The sequence below is a fragment of the Psittacula echo genome (genome assembly GCF_963264785.1).
Source record: "Psittacula echo genome assembly, chromosome: 13".
Lineage (NCBI taxonomy): Eukaryota > Metazoa > Chordata > Aves > Psittaciformes > Psittacidae > Psittacula > Psittacula echo.
The window spans coordinates 1,202-21,340 of record NC_137749.1 but is presented as its reverse complement, the minus strand read 5'-3'; the positions used below and the strand labels follow the sequence as shown (position 1 = coordinate 21,340).

Here is a 20,139-nt window from a genome sequence, read left to right as displayed (position 1 = left end):
ATGTCCATGTCTCTCTGGCACTGAGGAATGTGGCACTGGGCACAGTACTGCAGGTGTAGCCTCACCAGTGCTGAGCAGAGCAAAAGAGTCACCTCGCTTGTCCTGCTGGCACTACTTTGCCTAATGCAGCCTGAAACACCATGAACTTTGTTTGCCTCAAGGGCAAACACTACTGACTCCTGTTCAATTAGGTGCCCACAGGGCCCCTGGGTCCTTTTTGGCAGTTTCTCTTAAGGCACTCATTTAATGATGTGTGACTTCAGAAGTGACCCCTCAAGTGGCTCAGTCTAGATGGATATTTGCTTGTTAGTTGCAAAGAAAGTTAAAATTTTATCAGTTATGAAAGAATGAAGTATAACAAGATGTGGTTGGGGGCTAACAGTAAATGGTTGGGGTTGTGCCATCATTTATACTTGAAAAAATAGCTCAAATTATGTGTATACTGAAGGATTTCAATAATCTCTAGTTCTCTATGTCTGTGTGTGTATGCATAGATTATATATGTATATATATGCATAAAGCTGCTAAAAGAACATTGCATTTACATAAGAAAGTTACATGAAGAGAATACTGTAAATAAGGATTATTTTTATAGCCTTTGTATTTTTGTGTTATGGAATAATCTTTAGCTAGATACTATGCTTTCTTGTTTTTCTAAGACTTAGTTTGAAATTTTAGGTTGTCCACACAAGAAGCCTACAACTTCCTTTCAGCCAGCCCTAGAGAAAAGGAAGCATGCAGCCCTAAACCCTTAGAAAGTGTAGATACATGAAATTAAAAAAACCCCAACAAAACAGAAACCAACACTAAAACCCACCTGTTATTTAGAATTGAATATTAGTCTTCCTAGAAACCCAGGAATCTCATATCCAATGTCTTCTCAAGTAAGATAACTTACTTTTGTCAAGGGCCATCATCCTATATCCAGACTACCTTGTTTGTGGTAATTATTTTTTAATGCCAGTTTGTAACATTGAAGAGGAACCAGACCTGTTCTCAGGATGCAGCTCAGTGTGTGTCCAGACCATGCCCCTGTCACTTGGCAGATTCTTTCATTTGACCCAGTGAGTTCATAGCCCTCATTGCAGATGAGGTAGTTAGTTCCATTCTTTCTTCCATTGTTTGGATGATCTAGCCAGCCACTAGAGATCACTAATAAAAGAGACATATCTGGTTAAAGTATTTTGGATTTTGGTTAGCAAATCTCCATGACAATAATTCAAATGGCATTTTAGTGGCAACTCATGGAAAGAAAAAGGTTTTTAGGCTAACTGAAAGACAATACTTCCTGATTTATTTTCTTTTTTAAGTCCAAGTAAGACTGATGAAGCATAGAAAATGAAGATACGGGTTCTACACAGTGGTTTAGTAGTGGAAGAAATGGAAAGAAATATATTTTGTGCAAAGGTTTCCTGGTATAAGGACAATTTCCTCCAATAAGAGTGTTTATGGAAGCGTGAACCTACAATTGAACAAAGCTCCTCAAACAGTGCTAACTATTTAGATGCCTGGTAGAAAGAATAGAACTGTAGTGGGAATAGAATAGGACTAGATAGTAGGGTAGTGTAGGGGGATAGAATAGAACTGCTTTGTGGGAATGCTGTATCACCTGGCTCTCAGTTCTTTACCAGCAAATTGTGATTCTGATGATACAGTCTGGTGGAACTTCCCACTTGAAGGCTTCTCGTTGTCAGGACATCAGTCAGAGTCATATAGCAAGACTGTCTCTTTCACCAGAGGATTAGCAGGGTCTTTATAAGGCAAGAACATGGGTAGAAAGGAAATTGTGCTTTTCTGCATAGAATAAATTGTTCAGTAATAATAATTAAGTAATAATTAAGTAATAATTAGACACAAAGTGTCTAAGTAAAGAGAGAAGTTCCATTTTCAACAGCCCCTTGGGAGATGGAGAGAGATGCATATGTAACATTGCCTACAGACCTGTAGTGCCTTCTGCTGCTTATCTGAGTGCTGAGTTATGTAAACACAGAGCTGGAAGAGATCTATGAAGCCTTACAGCTTGCCTCCAGTTGGTGATTGTTTTCCTTTTCATATGCATCATTTAAACTTAGCACTAAAGTTAGTGTTTGATCAATTACTTAAAATTAGGTCCAAGTGATTATGTAGCTATGATTTCACATAAAGATAGTTTTAGATGCTTGCTGGCAAAATGGTGATAAAGAAGTACCTCAGAGGGAGCTAGCTAAACCAAACATTACAACCAACACAAATCCTAATCTTTTGTGTCCCTAAATTTATCATGTCTGTGCGGCACTGCTTTTAGTTTTCACTCTGCTAAATCGCAAATTTGCTGAAGTAGGAGCAGTGAGACTTTTCAGTATGATCTGAATCCTGGAGTACAGCTACACTGTGCTTGATACAGAGATTGGCTGATAGCCGGTGGGTATTTTGCTTCGTGTTTCTGGCCCATCTCCTAAACCTGATGTCAGGAGGAACACTGACCAATGTAATGCTGTAGGCTAGATACAGCAGCCTAATCACTTTCATTAAATAAAAGCAGCCGTTCTTTTACACACAGCCACACACACACACTCATTTTTTTAAAAGGACAATTATTAAATTGTGATTTAATGAAAATTTTTTTAAATTGCTAGTATGATATTTGATGGAAACATTGCTAATATTCTGGAAAAAGGTAGCTGACCCTGGCTATTGCTATACTTCTGTAACACTGTAGTCTGGTGATGCTGTGTTCAGCTGACCATAGTAGATAAAATTCTGAAAGTGTAGGCTGTGAAATAGGAGCTCTGACTCTTGATGGAACAAAGTGCAGAACGCTCCATCATGGTTCTGTCTTCTATTGACTAGGTACCCACTTGAGTAGAGGAGGGTATACTTCTCTTACTCCCTTCTCTTCCCCTAGTACAGGTTGCTTAGCACAGATTTCATTTGCTAGTCTGTAAATCACAAGCTGTTTTGAATTTATAAAGAAAATGTAATAATAAATCAGAGAAATTTCTTACCATTAGCTCCAAACTCAAACAACTGCTGGGGCCTTGCATGAACTGGCAGGGTGGCTTTATTCTTGAAGGTATACTCACCCTCTGTATTGCCATTCATTACCCCAAAGAGACCCTGTGTGTGTTTGGCAAACAATGATAAGACAAGGGGTAATGGGTATAAACTGGAACACAAGAGGTTCCACTTAAACTTGAGAAGAAACTTCTTCTCAGTGAGGGTGACAGAACATTGGAACAGGCTGCCCAGGGAGGTTGTGGAGTCTCCTTCTCTGGAGACATTCAAAACCCGCCTGGACACATTCCTGTGTAACCTTATCTAGGTGTTCCTGCTCTGGCAGGGGGATTGGACTAGATGATCTTTTGAGGTCCCTTCCAATCTCTAACATACTGTGGTAGTCAGTCAGCTGTGATTCATAAACTTCCCTGGGAGCAGAACTGTCAGGGTCAGAAATCCTCCACTTCCCCTTACTTCTACTCCAGACCCAGAAGAGAATATCACTGTGATGTTCTGATCAGCTGTAGAATAGAGAAAGAGACCTGTAACAATGAAAGGAAGAGGAAAAAAATAGCTAATCATCCATAATGAACAGATTGTTGTGCTTTAACCATTTTCCGTAAAACTTTACCTCCCTTCAACTCTGGGCTACATTCTGAGAAGGATTTAAGGGGAGGCCACACCTTCATACCTAAAACTGCAGTAAGATGGCTACCAGAGAGTAGCAGCAAAAAAAGGCCCACAGTTGATGTGAGCAGCAGTGCCTTCTGCCAGTGTCCTACAGCAGAAGCTTTAAGATAACAGATTATTGCATCAGAGAGTGGCTGTGAGCTGCAGGCACTGCTCTCAGTGGTTACAGGTTTCCTCTGCTTCTTGACTGTCTTGTCAAGGCCTCACTGATACGGCATCTTCTTCAAGCCCCATCACTGCCCTTCCATTTTTTTTTTCCTTTCCACATCCCTGCTTCTGCAGCTTCTTGTCAATGTAGCCTTCCCTCTGCTCTTCATTATATTTTTCAGCCATTTGAAGAATACTAATTGATACCCACAGAAAACTTCCTCTCCTGAATAGGAGACTTATTGTTAAAATTCTAGTCAAGTTCAGAGTATTTGTCAATTAGTCAAATTTATATAAAGATTAGTCAAATTATTGCACCCCTGGAGGAAAAATAGTCAACTTTTCATTGTCTTTTCGGCATTAGAGAAATAACATCTGATTAATCAAGAAAGCTCCTGATAGGTGAATGTGGAACTTAGTTACATTTTAGTATATATTTTATTTAATTTTTCTTGGTAGATTTCATTGCAGATTAGATTAGATTAAATTAAATTGCATTAGTAAGCTCAAAGCAGAAGGTGAAGGAGCTTTTACTTCTCTTCACCATCCATGGGATAAGAAGGAAAACCATTACTCTGCAAGTCACTAAAAGAAGACATAGAAGACATGGGCACCAAAGCCACCTGGAAAACACTTCACTGTTGCTGCTAGCATTGCATGCTATCCCTTCATAATCCTCTTGCATCCCGGAAAGTTCAGGCCAGTACCAGGTGTGGTAAAGGTCATAATTTATGTTACTGAGACATTCTGGGAGGGGAGAACGTGCCACAGTCCAGCTTACCGGCAAAGCAGGTGATCCCCTCTTCCTGGGGGTGCTTCAGTACAGCGAGGCTAACTGCCAGTAATGCTGATGTGAAACAGGAAAGGTTGCAGGTTCTGATGTGCTCCCTGCTACATCTCTCCATGGGAACACAGATGGCCATGGTGTGCTTCTCTGTAGCATCCTTGATACATGGCTATTTGGAAGGAGATGTGTAGCCCATAATTCTGGTGGCTGTATTCCTGCCCATACTGTAGCTGTCATAGGTCTCAAAGGCCAGAGGAACCCATGCACTGGGCTAGTGTAAACACAGGGCCAGGTAGGCAAGTTGGATGGAAAGGGCATTCTCCCCTGTTCCCTCAGTTTTATTTTTTGCACCAAGGCCCATGCCAGCTGTGCACTACCACTGACTGTCTTAGTCTGGTAGCAACTGAACTGGAGAAAGTCATGTAATAATAAAATAAATTACAACAAGCTGGGACATTGCTTGTCCTTTGCTTCACTCCTTACATCATCTCTGGAGTGACATGTAGCCTGCTTCGCAAAAGGACGCTGAAAAGGGAAGTGCAATGCATGCATCTAGGGATGTTTTACTATGGATGGATATAGAATCATAGAATGGTTTGGGTTAGAAAGGACCTTACAATCGTCCCAATTCCAACCCCCTGCCACAAGCAGGGACACTTTCCACTAGAGCAGGTTGCTCCAAGCTGTGTCCAGCCTGGCCTTGGACACTGCCAGGGATGTGACAACCACAGCTTCTCTGAGCAACCTGTGGCAGTGCCTCACCACCCTCACAGGGAAGAACTCCTTCCTTATGTCTAATCTGAACCTTCCCTGTTTAAGTTTAAACCCATTACTCCTTGTCCTATACATATTTAGATACATAGAGAGATTTGTAACTAACCTTTTGGGTCCCTCCAACTTCGCTCAGAAAGCTGATGACCTTCTGGTTCAACAGGACCTCCAGATTCAGATCCTCCAAGTATTGTACTTTGATCACATCGGAGTTGTTCTGGATGGCCCCTGTAGACAAGCCTGTCACCTGAGTCCCAGTTCCTTCCAAATAAAAAACCAACCCCGCAAAATACCCAATATGATATAAAGTAAATATGGAAAGTTACAGTGAAACAGAATAAAAAAACCTCAAACCAAACCCCAGACCAGATATTTCTTAAAAATAATTAAATATGATTATTTATATTTGAGGGAATTGCTAAGCGTATAAGTCACATACATAAAAATCCACAGTTTAAGTCTCTTACCAGTGTAGTGTATTGAAAGCAGAATGTTTTATGATAAAAAAGTCTGGAAATGCTAAATTCTTCATCCCAGTGTAATGTCTGAGCTCCTTCTTGTCCATTTAGTCCTGTGAGTAAGGACTGGGAAAATCAAAGATAATTTCAGAAAGAGCATGATAGAAAAAGGAACCAGAATGAACAAAAGTTTAAGAAATTGACCTTCAGAATGAGCTGCCGCCGGGCCCGACATCGTCGACTGGAGCCGGTGGACGAGGAAGTGCTCGGTTGGCTGATGCTGGAGCTTGGCCTTGATGGGGTGGAGAAGCTGCCGGAGCTGTGGCTCGGCCACCACGAGTTCGACCTCCTCGAGGACCTGCCGGCCGGCTGCTGAGGCTGGAGGGCGGCGGGGGCTGCGGCGTCGCCCCATCCTGGAGCCGCAGCCCAGTGCTGTCACAGCGAGGACCCCGGCTGCCGCACGGGGGGGGTGAGGGCCAGCTCTGCGGGAGGGGCGGGGGGCGCAGGGACTCCTCGGAGCCAGGTCGACGGCGGGAGGTGGCCGCCCTCGGAGCTGGAGGAGTGGTGGGGCCGCGCTGCCCGTCCCCATCTCGGAGCCACCTCTGTGGGCCGGGCAGGTGGAGGGCTCAAGCTGCTGTCCAGTAAAATCTGAAAGGACCTTTGTTTCCCCGGCTGTGCACCTTTCTCTCTCCAGCTCAGCGCTGGGACTGGAGCGGGACGACAAGAGGGGACCCTGTGGGAAGCCGCCCGGGGTATGAGAAGGGTCTGGCCGCCGCACCTCCTTTGCCTCCTCCGGGCTTCACGGTTGCGCCGGGTCTGCCATCTGCGCGGTGTCCCCATTGCATGACCCCCGAGGATGGAAACTCTGTCCCGCCTGCCCCTTGCTGCGGGAGCGATGCTGCGGAGACCCGCCGGGGGCCGCCCGGTACGGGGCCGGTACGCTCTGCTGTCTGTCGGGACGCGGTAGGCTGGCGGTGCCCCGAGACCCAGAGGGGACACGCCAGCCTCCCCGGGGAGCCCAGCTGGGAACCGCTGGCTCCGAGCTGCCTTCGAGAGCGAGTGCTGAGGCCTACGTTCGAATTCGGGAGTGTCGCAGAGGGTCCAGCTGCACCCAGGGAGGGGACGTGGGGACCCAAGGGGAGCAGTGGCCCGACACTCATGTTCCCCCCCCACTCCCGGGGCAGCCGGAGTACTTGGGGATTCCGACCTTCCCCCGCCCCGGAGTGGGGGGATGTGCTACCCTCGCATGCTCTGCTAAACCGCAGGGCCACAACGTCACCCTCCCCCTAACAACCTTCTCCGCGTGCCCCACGGGCACAGACACAGCCACCCGCCGCCCGGAGCGGGCTGCCGCCGTCGAGGCTGCTTGCAGCGGAGAAGGGCCGGAGAAAGCTCCACATCACTGGCGGGGCTACCTGTGACCCTGCCTCACCTCCCGTGGGCAGCTCGTCAGCAGGACACCGAGGGGAGCGCCGGGGCGGTCCCGCGCGGGGAGACCACGCACCCCATCTGCCCTGGCACCGAGCAGCACTAGACCTCCGGGCCGGCAGGGGGCGCACTGCGGTGCTGCTGCTGCGCTCGTGCATATTAGCAGCAGATCGGAAGTGGTAGGTCTTTTCCGGCGGAGCGCAGCCATGGTGAGGACGCTTCGCGGCCGCTCGTTGTCTCCATCCATTGCCATCCACCGCCCGCCGCGGGCTGCCTCCGCCTCCGCCGCGTCGAGGGACGTGGGAGGGAGCCCGATGTACGGGCCGGGGTGGGGGTGGGAGCTCGGGGGGCTGACGAAGGGCAGCTGGGGTGGCCGAGTCTGGTAGCGGCCCATAACGCGTCCCGTCCTGTAGGCTCGCGGTCCCAAGAAGCACCTGAAGCGTGTGGCTGCGCCTAAGCACTGGATGCTGGACAAGCTGACGGGTGTCTTCGTGAGTGCGGGTCGGAGTTGGGGCCGGGCCGGGTGGGGCGCGGGTCGCCCTCGGCATCGGTCTTTACCGCTCTCTGCGGGCCCAGACTGCTTCGCAGTTTCACCAAGGATATGCTCAGACGCGGTGTATGGAGGGTGGTGGTTAGCTGGGCAGTTGGGGAGCGCAGGGGAGACAGGAGTGCTTACTGTCAGGAGCTTGGCAAACAGCTTTTGTGTTTCTCCCTTTTGCGGGATATGGGGAAGTGGTGCGGTTGGCTGCTCTCTTTAACCTGCTTGTTTTGGTTTTCCTTCATTGGGGTGGGTTAGTAGATGGTTGTACTGTGTTGGGGCAGTGTTTTCTGAAGTTGGCCAGACATGGGCGCAAAGGTGCTGTGGATACCAAGGAAAGATGCCTGCAGCCTATCACTGCTTGTTTGGCAGTTAGGCTTCAAGCACAATATTCTTCCTCATGGAAGTAGTTGATGTCGCTGATGTGCTTGAGCAGCCAGCAGAGAGCTTCTGTTTGTGCAGGCACCCCGTCCATCGACAGGCCCTCACAAGCTGAGGGAGTGCCTTCCACTCATCATCTTCCTGCGGAACAGGCTGAAATATGCTCTGACAGGAGACGAGGTCAAGAAGATCTGCATGCAGAGGTTCATCAAAATAGATGGCAAAGTCCGCACGGACATCACCTACCCTGCAGGCTTCATGGGTGAGCAGGCAGGGCCAGGGAAAGTACCTCAGGCAGCTCTGCTGCACTGGTGTGGGATGGTTTGTTTGTCTGGCACAATATGGGGGGAAGGATGCATTCCTGATGGAATCAAAGAAAAGGTAAATATAAGCAGTTGTTATTTATTTTTGGGGTTGTGCACTGCAATTAATACTAACGTATGATATCTGTAGCCTGTAATTGCTTGCTTGCATATGTGTAAATCGCTGTTCAGACTTCAGCCTTTGGCAGTTTTTGCTTATTTGCACTGTATTACATGAAAAGATGTGGGATTCTGGTCAAAAGGAGATGGCAACCTCATCATTTATACCTGAAGCTTTGTTCAGCAGCTCCTAGCTTGTTTTAAATGTGAGCTTAGTGCTGAGTTACAATGTATTGTAAGTCATATTGTAGCTGGTAACAACTGCTATTTTATGTCGTTCTCTGAAATCAGATGTCATCAGCATTGAGAAGACGGGTGAGCATTTTCGCTTGGTGTACGATACCAAGGGCCGGTTTGCTGTTCACCGCATCACAACTGAAGAGGCCAAGGTGAGGGGCTTAAGCTTGGCATGAATGTTGGCCCAGTTGGGTTTGATTGGGATGGGGTTTCCTTTTTGGCGTGTCCTGAATGGGAGGTGCTGGCTCTCTTCCCTGAGAGCTGAGTTCGTATGCCACCCTTGGGAAAATCAGGGTCTTCAGGTTTAGAGTATGAAACCTTTGGCAGGGGGAAATATTTTGGTGACATGAGAGCAACTTTCAGGTGATTCCAGGTGCATTGTCTGGTGCTTAAAATGGTATCTGTTGGTATGGGCTAGGTTACTTTCACAGGGAACTTTGGGGTGGCAGTGGCTCTGGTGTGGTGGGCCTTAGCATAGGACTCTGCAATCTAAGTGTGATCTGAAACATGGCCTGTGGTGCAAAAGCCTTGAACTCCTTCCCAGGTCTGTTATGGAACTGTTTGCAAAACTGCCTTTTGGCCCTCAGTGTTGGAGGCAATTCCCACACGTATTTCATCAGCCCAAGTGTATTGATGTGCCTGAACTGCAGGTCTGTGCTGCTCTGCACATGTTCTTCCTAAGGGCAGGCAGGCTGTGTAAGCAGAGTGATGCTGGGGGAAAAGCTGGCCATGGGGACTCTGCCTACCCCCCTTCCTCCCGCTGATATGTTTTTACCTCTGGCTACCACTTTCTGTTGACACTTGAGTGCCACAGTGGCTGTGAAGGAATCGAGGTGAAAGGCAGAAGCGAAGCAGAGGTGCTCTGGATGAGGGACAAAGATATCTCTGATACTGAAAGAAGGCAGCTTCTGCCTTTGCTGCACGACCACAGGCTTCAGGGCAACCTGGGGGAACTGCCCTGATGGAGGCTTTCCTGGGGAACTGAAGCCATAGCCTTTGGTGAGACTGAGGAGGAGGCATTCCTTGACAGGGCTGGAGCACGAGGCACTTCTGCTGCAAGGCTTCTGTTGCAAACCTTGGAGCACCCACGTGTTTTGCCTTGGGTCTGAGGCCTGCTGTGGCTGGCGATTCTCTGAGGGACAGGAGTCCCCTAGTCCATGGTTCTGCTTGTCACCCCAGTTGAGCAGTGTTGGATTTTGTTCGCAGTACAAGCTGTGTAAGGTGAGGAAGATATTTGTGGGCACCAAAGGAATTCCTCATCTGGTCACTCACGATGCCCGCACCATCCGCTATCCGGACCCCCTCATCAAGGTGAATGATACGGTCCAGATTGACCTTGAGACAGGCAAGATCACAGATTTCATCAAGTTTGACACAGGTAGGTCTTGCATCTCATGTAAACCACTGTATTTTTCCCCACTCTGGAGAGCAGTGTGGAAGTTTAATATAAATGCCAGGCATCTTTACACTAAAGTAGAAAGGCAGTCGTGGCAGCCTTGGGAAAGGGGTGGTTTCCCTGGAGCATCTCCACCTGGAAGAGAGATTCCTACTGTGTGCTGGCAGTGAGAGTTACTTGGCATAGGGGCTTGGAGTGATTCCAAGAGCAAGGAGGCACCAGGTAGGAGCAGCAAGCTGGTGGAGAAGTTGCTTCAGCCTGGCTCTCATGGGGCAGTGAATGGAAATTTCTGGAAAGCTGTAGGGAGATTCCTGCTGTGGGAGGTTTCATTTGCGGAGCCATGAGTAGTGCCAGGACAAGTGGTATGGGAACGCTTCTTTGGTGCTGCTGCAGGTGGTGGGGAATATTTGGTATGGGCATCAAGGCCAAATTGCTGTTTGGCTTCTCAAGTGCTGCCAGGATTCCTATGGGATATAGGTGTCACCAGGTGCTCTGATGGCCACTCTGTCCCTGTCCTTTTCCAGCACTGCTCCTCAAAGAGCCCAAGTGGAAGGGCATTGCCACAGCACCTGGTACCAGCTCTTGGTTTTGTTCACCCCAGGTAACCTCTGTATGGTGACCGGTGGTGCCAATTTGGGCCGTATTGGGGTGATCACTAACCGGGAGAGACACCCTGGGTCGTTTGATGTGGTTCACGTGAAGGACGCCAATGGTAACAGCTTTGCCACCAGACTATCTAACATCTTCGTTATTGGCAAAGTAAGCCTGCTGTGGACACAAGGCGGGTGGGTTCTCTTGTTGTTGGGGGCTGCTGGCTGAAGCAGAGAGGCCTTGGGGTCTTCTGTAGGCAAGTGCCTTCCCATACTGTGACACTCCCTTTGGTTCTGCCTGCTCTTGGAAGGGGAAGTATCTGTAAATGCAGGAATGGGGACATTTACAAGAAGCAGCTCTGTGGGTTTTTAAACTTTGTGAGTTGGGAGCTGAGCAGTGCTCAGATCATCATGTGATGTGGACAGTCCCTCCAGCTGAGAGTGCCCTCTGCCCCCAGAGCCTCTGCTGTCCTGCCATCCCTGTACAGGTTGGAAGGGGATGGTGGTTCTGTTTTGGCTGAAGTGCATTCTTCATGGATGTGAGTGAAAGTGGCTGATGTAGGTCCATACACCTTTAGCACCTTCCTTAAGAGGCTTCTGCTGGGCCAATGCCAGAGGCATGTGTATGTGGCCCAGCATGGGCAGAGGCTTCTGCTGCTTTTTCCCTTGGGGGAGAGAACTCTGTTGTCCCTGTCCCAGTTTCTTGAGGTAAGCTGGCTTCTTTTCCTTTCCTGTAGGGCAACAAGCCGTGGATCTCCCTGCCCCGTGGAAAGGGCATCCGCCTGACCATTGCTGAAGAGAGAGACAAGAGACTGGCAGCCAAACAGAGCAGCAGCTGAACTCCAGTTGGGGCTGGCAGTGGTCCTTTCACTGTATGAATTAAAGTGCTTACCAACTGGCTGTGTGACTGGTGGGGGAGCATCGCAGGGCTTGCAGGAGCTGTGCTGTGCCAGTGTGGAGCCACACTCTTGCTCTCTGAAATGACGTGCTGAGCTGGGGAGACTTGTGACAATCAGAGCGACTGCCATAGCTCTTTTCCAGAAAGGCAAGGAGGAGCCGTGGAGAACCTCCAGGTTGATCTGTCCCTCGGAAGGTGTTAGCACAAACACTCATGGATGTCATTCCCAGGGGCCAGTGGTGCCAGACAGGCTTGAAGCCTTCTGGAATTGTCCTCAGCTGTGGGACTGAGGAGAGTGGGCATGCTCTGTGACCAGCACCAGGGCTGTGTGGTGCTGTGGCTGGTTGGTTGGGCTCCAAGGGTGGTGGCACTTAGCAGTCTCTGCTGGGTTGGTGGCTGCCTGCTGGGGAGGTTCCTCGCAGGCTGCTCTTCAGTGCCTTTCCTCCAGCGGTGGAGTTTGCAAGGGATCGCAGCGATGGCTGGACAAGGGAGGTGCCCAAGCTGCCAGTGGCAGCATTGCAGGCTTGACAGTTTTTAGGAGGGACTTGGTCGAGGCAGATGAATTAGCAGCTGGAGTCTCTGGGAAGTCCCCCAAGGTCAAGCACCAACTGTGGCTCAGGTATGGGTTGTGGGTTGGGCTAGTGTGAGAGAGTTGGTGTGGTCTCAGCTAAGGTTTGGGGCTACTGAATGAGTGGGTCCTGTGCTGGGGTCAAGCCAATTAGGGTGTGGGTTTATGTTAAGGTGTGGTCTAGGCCTCTGAGCAGCATGCTCAGGCAACCAAGAAAACAGCTCCCCAAGTGCAACACTCAGCCCCTGCTGGGCTGGGCTGAGCTAAACTGGGCTGAATTGTGCTAAACTGGGCCTAATTGGGCTCAACTTGTCCGAGCTGAGCTGGAGTGGGCTAGGCTGTAAACTGGGATGAAATGGGTTAAATTGGGCTGTGATAAGCTGGACTGGGTTAAACTGGGCTGGACTGAGCTGGCCTAAACTGTGCTACATTGGGCTGGGAAGGGCTAAAGTGGGCTGAACTGTAGTGGACTGGGCTGTGTTGGGCTAAATTGGGCTTAACTGTGCTAAACTGGTCTGGACAGAGGTGAATTGGGCTGAACTGGTCTAAACGGTGCTGGGCTGGGCTAAACTGGGCTCAACAGGGCTAAGGTGTGCTGGACTGGTCTGAATTGGGCTAAACCCTGCTGAACTGTGCTAAATTGGTCTGGGCAGGTCTGAATTGGGCTTAACTGGGCTGAAGTGGGCTAGGCTGGGCTGGGCTAAATTGGTCTGGACAGGACTAAACTGGGCTGAATTGGGCTAAAGTGGGCTGGGCTAAACTGGAACGGACTGTGCTAAAGTTGGCTGTGCTGGGCTAAAGTGGGCTAAATGGGCTGGGATGAGCTGGAATGGGCTGGACAGGGCTAAAGTGGGCTGGGCTGGGGTGAAGTGTCTGAAGTGAGATAAACTGGGCTGGACTGGTCCAAACTGTTCTGTGTTGGGCTGTATTGGTCTGAACTGGGCTAAACTGGACATAACTGTGCTAAACCCGCCATAACTGGGCTGAACTGCGCTAAACTGGCCTGAACTGAGATAAGGCAGTCTGAACTGGGCTAAACTGGTCTGAATTGTGCTAAACGGTGCTGTGCTTGGCTGAGCTAACCGAGTTTTCCCAGATGGCAGGAGAATATTCTTTGAAACTCACATTTGCCAGAACAGAATTCCCTTGTTCAGCAATTCCAAAATTAAAGAGCCCCCGGAGGAGGGAACGGGACGGGAGCGGAGCCTCCGCCCGCACCACGCTCGCCAGCGCCATCTTGGAACGAAAAATGGAAGCCGCGCAGGCGCGGTGCGACTGTTACCACGGCAACGCGGCCGCCAGGATGAGTGAGGGCATGAGTCGGCAGGCGGGAGAGGCTAGGCTCAATGTGGAGGAATGGCACCTCACCAATATGGCCATGGAGACGGAGGGTCAGCGTCGTCCAATCGCTGGCCGCCTCTCCCTTAGCTACAGCGAGCAGCTGAGGGGACGCTTTCCCGCCTAGAGACCGGCGGCCAATCAGCGGTGTTCCTCGGTGTGAGGGAGCGATGGCGGCAGCCGGGAAGGAAGGAGGAGAAGGTCGCCGCGGCTGAAATGCGGCTTTATCTTCAGTATATGCTCGGTTATGAAGCTTAGCGGGGTTAGGTCGGCGCGGGAACGTCCAGGAGCTGCTGGGCGAAGGTTTGTTCCGGCTTTGGTGGGCGGGAAGATGGCGGTGACGAGGGAAGAAAGTGGTTTAAATGGGAGAGATGATGGAGAGGGGAGGGAAAATGGATGTTAGGGGGGAGAGATGGTGGGGAAGGGGGGGATAATGGCGGTTAAATGGGATAGATGATGAGAAAGGGAGGAATAGTGGGATACGGGATAGAAGAAGGGGGGGGGGGGAATGGTGAGGGAGTTAAGACAAAATGACAGTGGTGGGGAAAAGCAGACGGCGGATGGGGGGGGACAAGATGGCGGATGGGGTGGGTCAGCACACGGTGGGTGAGGACATGTTCTCCATCCCCACGTCTCAAACTCCATCCCTCTAATACGGAATGTCTTGTGGTGGACACCAGGTGGTGATGTTGGACATTCTCTGTACCTGCAGGACCAGGCTGCTGTTGTGGGCTCCATCGTGTGGCCCCAGCTGCTGCACCTCTGTGAGGATGGAGATGATGAGGATCAGGATGAAGATAGATTAACCCTCACCCTGCTGAAACCTCTGGTCATCGAAGGCATGCACCAGATCCCCGCGCCACAGCGGCAGCCCCATGGTATGTGGTGCTCAGCAGTGAACCTCTAGCATTCCTGTCGTCATTGCCATCATCCTGGATCCATCCAGGAGGCGCAGGAAAATCTCAGTGGGTGATGGGCAGCAGCACCCTGGGGTGGAGCCCAGCAGCAGCTGCCCCACAGTGCCAGTGAGGTCCAGGGGCTGCAGCAGCACCTGAGGCAGCAGCACCTGAGGCAGCAGCTCCCGGTGCTGATCCCAGCGGCATTCCTGATATTCCTGGCCCACTATGCCCAGCAGCAGGTACTCCCTGGGGGACAGGCGGCCCACCCAACACAGCGAGCCCCATAGGGACCCCGAAGTACCCATAGGGCCCCCACAACCCATAAGTAACCCAACACCAGTTGACTCTTTGATGTGCTTTCATTTTTATTTACTTTTATTTGCATTTCATTCAGGTTTATTCACTTTTATTCATTTTTATTAATTTTTTAAATCACTTTATTGACTTTTTATTGACTTTTTTTCTTCAGTTTTCTTTCAGTTTTAATTCAGTCTTTTTCCAATTTGATTTAGTCACTTTTAGTATTTGTTTTTCCTTTTTTTTTTTTTTTTTTTTTTCCCCAGTTACCCCATAGCGACCCAGAGCAACCTGTGGACATCCCACAGACCCCAGTAGATCCCCTATAGCGACCCCCCAGCCTCACAGACTCCCTATAGACATCCCATAGGGTTCCAGAGTGACCCAAAGACACCCCACAGCAACTGTTAGCGAACCGTGGACATGCCACAGTGACCTACAGAGACCCACGGGCACCACATAGTGACCTATAGACACCCAGAGCAACCCGTAGACAGCCCATGGCCACCCGCACATGGCACCATGACAGCCCTTATGACTTACGGTGTTGTGACGTCACCAGGACTGGGATGACATCATCATCAACCACCATGGCACCCCACAGGGCCCCCACTACCCACCTGCCCCCATATGTACCCCAGGTTTTTAATTTGCTTTCATTCCTTTTTATGAAATTTCGTTCACTTTTATTCGAGATTCATTCAGGCTTATTCACTTTTATTCCTTTTTATTTACTTCTTATAATCACTTTATTCACTTTGCTTTGCTTTTCACTGACGTTACGCTGTTTTAGTCAGCTTTATTTGCTTTGCATTCATTTTTGTTCTTCAGATTTATTTACTTTGTAGTCCTTTCTAGTAACTTTTTTTTTGTTGTTAGTTTTTTTTTTTTAGATGCCCCATAGCGACCCAGAGAAACTCATGGACACTCCATAGAGCCCCGTACGCCCTACAGACATCCCATAGGGATGTGTGGCAACCGACAGACACCCGATAGCAACCCATGGACTCTCCGCAGAGACCCATATAGACCTTGTAGTGACTCATAGATGCCCATAAGAACCCCCAGTGATACATGGAGACCCCAGAGTGACCCCCCACACTGCCCCATGGCAACCCACAGCACCCCGTGGACACCCTCCACTTCCCTGTGATGTCCTATAGACCCACAATTGACGCCCCATGAATTTTTTTATTCTCTTTTGTTTTTTTTTTCACTTTTATTCACTTTCCATTGAATTTCTTCAGTTTAGTTCACTTTGTATGTGGTTTTTAGTCAGTTTTTGCTCACTTATATTCAAGTTGTATTCAGGTTGATTACCTTTTTATTCTCTTTTTCATGACATTATGATTGGGCTGGGCTGGGTATGGTGCCAAGGCAGGGAGAATAAAGTCCTGGGGGTGTTGTCTGTGCTGTGGATGGGGCTGTGGGAGGTGCGGGGTTAATAAAGTCCGGGGGGTGCTGTCTGTGCTGTGCTGGGGGATATGGGAGGTATGGGGTTAATAAAGCCTCAGAAAAAAAAATAGATTAAAAAAATATTTAAAATAATGATCTAAGTAAACAAAATAATGAATTAAGATAAGTAGTCAATGAACCTAATTAATCAGTTAAGCAAAATAATTATGTTAATTATCTAAAATTTTTTTTCAACTTACACATTTTTCATTTTTTAGGTTTTTACCGGCATGTACGCACGACCAGGATAAATTTTTTTCCTGAAAAAACTGATTAGCTCAAAAAATTATGTTAGTTGTTTAATCAATTATGTAAACAAATAAACTAATAACTTGATTAAGGTCATTAATTCACCTAATTAATTCATTAAATAAGCTATTCATTATGCTAATTAGCTAATTTTTTTTCCCCCAGCTTTTTAAATTTTTTTTTTTTCGTTTTTGCTCATGCACCCCCACCCCCCTGGCCCAAACCCCTCCCACAAACATGTCTGCCCTGTCCTGCCCCGCCCACCCAGCCCAAAGACCTTCCCCCCAAAAAAACTGATTAGATTAAAAAACTATTTAAAATAATCAACTAAATAAACAAAATAATAAGTAGGCAATGAACCTAGTTAATTTATTAAGCAAAATAATTATGATAATTATTTAAAAATATTTTATGATTTTTAAAATGATTTTATTTTTAGATTTTTCAGGCATAAACACAGGGCCAGGGAAAAATTTTTTTTCCTTGAAAAAAACAAATTAGCTAAAAAAATTCTATTAGTTATTTAATCAGTTAAGTAAATTAGACTAATAAATTGATAAAGCTCATTAATCAATTAACCTAATTAATACATTAAATAAGCTACTCATTATGCTAATTACCTAAATTTTTTTTTCACCTTTCTAAATTCTTTACATTTTTGTTTCTTGATCACACACACAAACAGACCTCCCAGCCCCCAGACCAAACCCCTCCCACAAACACCTCTGCCCTGCCCACCGAGCCGAAACACCTCCCCCCAAACCACTAGATTAAAAAAATATTTAAAATAATCAACTAAGTAAACAATAGTCAATTAATCTAATTAGTCAATTAATTAAGCAAAATAATTATGCTAATAATCTAAAAATTTTTTTAAAACTTTTTAGATTTTTTACCTGTCAGGTTTTTGCCAGCATACACACAGGACCAGGAATTTATTTTTTTTTTCCTGAAAATAACTAATTGGTTTAAAAAATTGTTATTTAATCAGTTAAGTAAACAAACTAATTGATTAAACTCATTTATCAGTTCACCTAATTAATCCATTAAATAAGCTATTCATTATGTTAATTAGCTAAAATATTTTTTTACAGCTTTTTTAATTATTTTTTTGCTACCAAACACAGAACCAGGATTTATTTATTTTTTTAATATAAAAAAATATAGACATCACCATCAAAGTCAGGGTCAGAGGTCATACCTTATGTTCTGGGTTAGGGTCAGGGTCATGATCAGGATGATCTGATCTGGGGGAGCGGTTTGGGGTGGGTGGGGATTGTGTTGGTGTGTCCTGGGCTGTGGGTGGGCCTACAGTAGGGTTACTAATGGGGACGAAGGGGTGTGGTCTCAGCCAGGGGCAGGTTGGCCTGGGTTGGGGGTGTGACAGTGAGGTGTGGCTTGGTCAGGGGCGTGGCCATAGCTCTGGACAGAGTTAGTAAAGCACCGTGGGTGTGTCCAGGGTGAGGGCGTGGCCCCAGGAGGGCGGGGTCATGGTCAGTGGAAGATCCTTTGCAAGGAGTGTGGGTGTGGCCTGCGTGGAGATGCTAGAGGGTAAGGGTGGCTCCTGTGCTGGGGTCAGGCCAATGAAGGATGGGGGCATGGCCTTATGTTAAGGTGTAGTCTAGGCTGTGGGTGGGTGCTGGGGTGGAGGCAGAATTGGGGGGCAGGGGCAGGGCTAGTTGGGGGTGGGGGCTGTGCTGGGGGCGTGGCCCAGGCTGTAGACTGTAGCAGGGTGGAGCCAAAGGGCCCTGCAGGGGGTGTCATAGGTAAAGGGTCAGCTGCCAAAGGCTAAGGTCATGGTTTGAAAGGTAGGGGCTCATAGGCCAAATGCCATATGTGGAAAGGTCATGGGCTGTCAGGGCTCACAGATCAGTCATCAAAGCAAAAGGACATGGATTAAAGGTCAGAGGTCAAGAACCAGAGGGCAGAGGTGAAGGGTCAGGGCAAAAGGGCAAGGGTCAGAGCTTTGAAAGTGAAAATGTCAAGGACAGGCATCAGGGACTCAAAGGTCAAGGGTCAGAACCGCAAGCCACAGGTCATAGTTGGGGTCAACATTCAGGAGTTCTCAGGTCAAACACCCATAGGTGCCAGGTCAGAGGTCTGAGTCAAGAGCCAGAGGTCATGCATGAGGGGGTCAAAGGGCAAGTGCATGGGGTGAAAAGTGGAAAGTCAAGCGTCAGGATAAAAAGCCAATGGCCAGAGTTGCAAGGTGAAAAACCTGGGTTCAGAGGTCATGCATCAAAGGTCATATATGAAAGGGTGGTCATCAGAGGTGAATGGGGGGAGGGGTTACAGGGGTGGTGTTGGTCCAAGGCTCAGGGGGCAAGTGTCAGAGGTCAAAAGGCAATGGCTGAAAAGGTAAGTCATGGTAAAAGTTTGTGGGTCAACTGTCAGGGATCACGGATCAGAGGTCGAAGGTAAGGTGCCCAAGACAAAAAATTCATGGCTGAAAGGTCAAAGGCCAAGGGTCAGGTGGAAGGTCACAGGTCAGACTGTGAAGGTCTAGTATCAGAGGTCGACAAATAGGTCAGGGGTCAGACGCCAAACGCACAATGAGCGCAACCACTGCATCGTGTTAGCCCCTCCCACAGCACAAACCACCCCCCCTTCCCCCCCAGCCTTTACTAACCCCAACCCTCCCATAGCCTCTCCACTGCAGAGACCATCCCCCCCAGCCCTCTTTAACCCCTCATCTGGCCTCACCCCCAAGACCTGGCCCAACATCCCCAGTAGACCCACCCCCAATGCAGACCACACCCTCACTCAGGACATCACCCACCATGGCCACACCCCCATTACTTGCCAAGGAGATGACTCTAAGCATGGCCCCGCCCTTTTGGGGCCAGAGCCCCTGGCTATTTACTAACCCCACCCAGAGTTCTGACCATGCCCCTGTGCGTCTCTATGGGATGTCTATCGGGTCTGTGGGGCTCTATGACTTTCTCTGGGTCCATATGGGGCATCTAAACCCAAAAAATGTTACTATAGGAGACTAAAAAGCAAAGACACCTGAAGAAAAAAATTAGGAAGAAAACAAAACTGTGTAAAGACAATAAAAACCAAAAGAGAATAATGTGATTATAAATTAGTACAAAGCAAATAAAAAGGAATAAAAGTGAACAAGCCTGAATAAATTGCAAATAAAAGGTAAAGAAAGTTCATAAAAACAAATGAAAGTCAATTGAAAAAAAACTCAATTGGTGTTGGGGTACTTATGGAGCGCAAATGGGCAGTGGGGGCCCCATGTGGCACCATGGTGGTTGATGATGTCATCGCAGTCCTGGTGACATCACAGCACATGTGTCTGGGTCAGTATGGTGTCTCCATGGCTTGCTAACAGTTGCTGTGGAGTGTCTATGGGGCGGTGGGAGGTGCGACGCTGGAAAATCCCTAAATGGGATCCTATGAGGTCTACGGGGGGGATACCGGGTGTTTTCAGGGGGATATGGGGGGCTTATAGGGGGATTTGGGGGTCTGGAGACCCATAATGGGGTCTGTGGGGGTCTATGGGGGGATTAGGGGAGAGCCGGGGGTCTCTGGTGACTCGGAGAAAAAACTCCAGGAACAAACTCGCCAGCAAAGGTTTCCAGTTGACAAGCAGGTATTCTTTATTG

At 48.4% G+C, this 20,139-nt stretch overlaps 3 protein-coding genes across 3 annotated transcripts; 2 read left to right on the top strand and 1 right to left on the bottom strand.

The window, feature by feature from the left end:
* Positions 1–1,039: 1,039 nt before the first annotated feature.
* SUSD2 (sushi domain containing 2) lies at positions 1,040–6,418 on the bottom strand (the record flags this gene model as incomplete). The annotated part of the gene is given in 12 exon segments (XM_080628801.1): positions 1,040–1,152; positions 1,629–1,701; positions 1,703–1,783; positions 1,785–1,825; positions 1,829–1,864; positions 1,866–1,897; positions 2,985–3,096; positions 3,370–3,381; positions 3,385–3,518; positions 5,481–5,507; positions 5,510–5,632; positions 6,034–6,418. Coding segments are annotated over 12 exon segments (1,059 nt in total). The 3' UTR covers positions 1,040–1,149.
* A 1,016-nt stretch (positions 6,419–7,434) lies between these two features.
* On the top strand, positions 7,435–11,721 carry RPS4X (ribosomal protein S4 X-linked). Its single transcript, XM_080628471.1, has 7 exons — positions 7,435–7,466; positions 7,671–7,748; positions 8,258–8,438; positions 8,890–8,987; positions 10,042–10,213; positions 10,833–10,990; positions 11,559–11,721. The coding sequence occupies exons 1-7, from the start codon at positions 7,464–7,466 to the stop codon at positions 11,658–11,660; spliced, it is 792 nt and encodes a 263-aa protein (XP_080484597.1). The 5' UTR covers positions 7,435–7,463; the 3' UTR covers positions 11,661–11,721.
* A 141-nt stretch (positions 11,722–11,862) lies between these two features.
* LOC308226605 (uncharacterized protein) lies at positions 11,863–19,910 on the top strand. The gene is made up of 3 exons (XM_080628473.1): positions 11,863–12,338; positions 13,384–13,928; positions 14,338–19,910. Exon 2 carries the CDS (start codon positions 13,384–13,386, stop codon positions 13,750–13,752), a length of 369 nt encoding a protein of 122 aa, XP_080484599.1. The 5' UTR covers positions 11,863–12,338; the 3' UTR covers positions 13,753–13,928; positions 14,338–19,910.
* The last annotated feature ends 229 nt before the right edge of the window (positions 19,911–20,139 follow it).

Excerpts from the sequence above, each read along its gene's own strand:
- RPS4X (XM_080628471.1), top strand. Across the intron at positions 7,749-8,257 it reads ACAAGCTGACGGGTGTCTTC|GCACCCCGTCCATCGACAGG; the intron begins GTGAGTGCGGGT and ends CTGTTTGTGCAG. Across the intron at positions 8,439-8,889 it reads CTACCCTGCAGGCTTCATGG|ATGTCATCAGCATTGAGAAG; the intron begins GTGAGCAGGCAG and ends CTCTGAAATCAG.
- LOC308226605 (XM_080628473.1), top strand. The coding sequence starts at position 13,384 with ATGGCAGGAGAATATTCTTTGAAACTCACATTTGCCAGAACAGAATTC.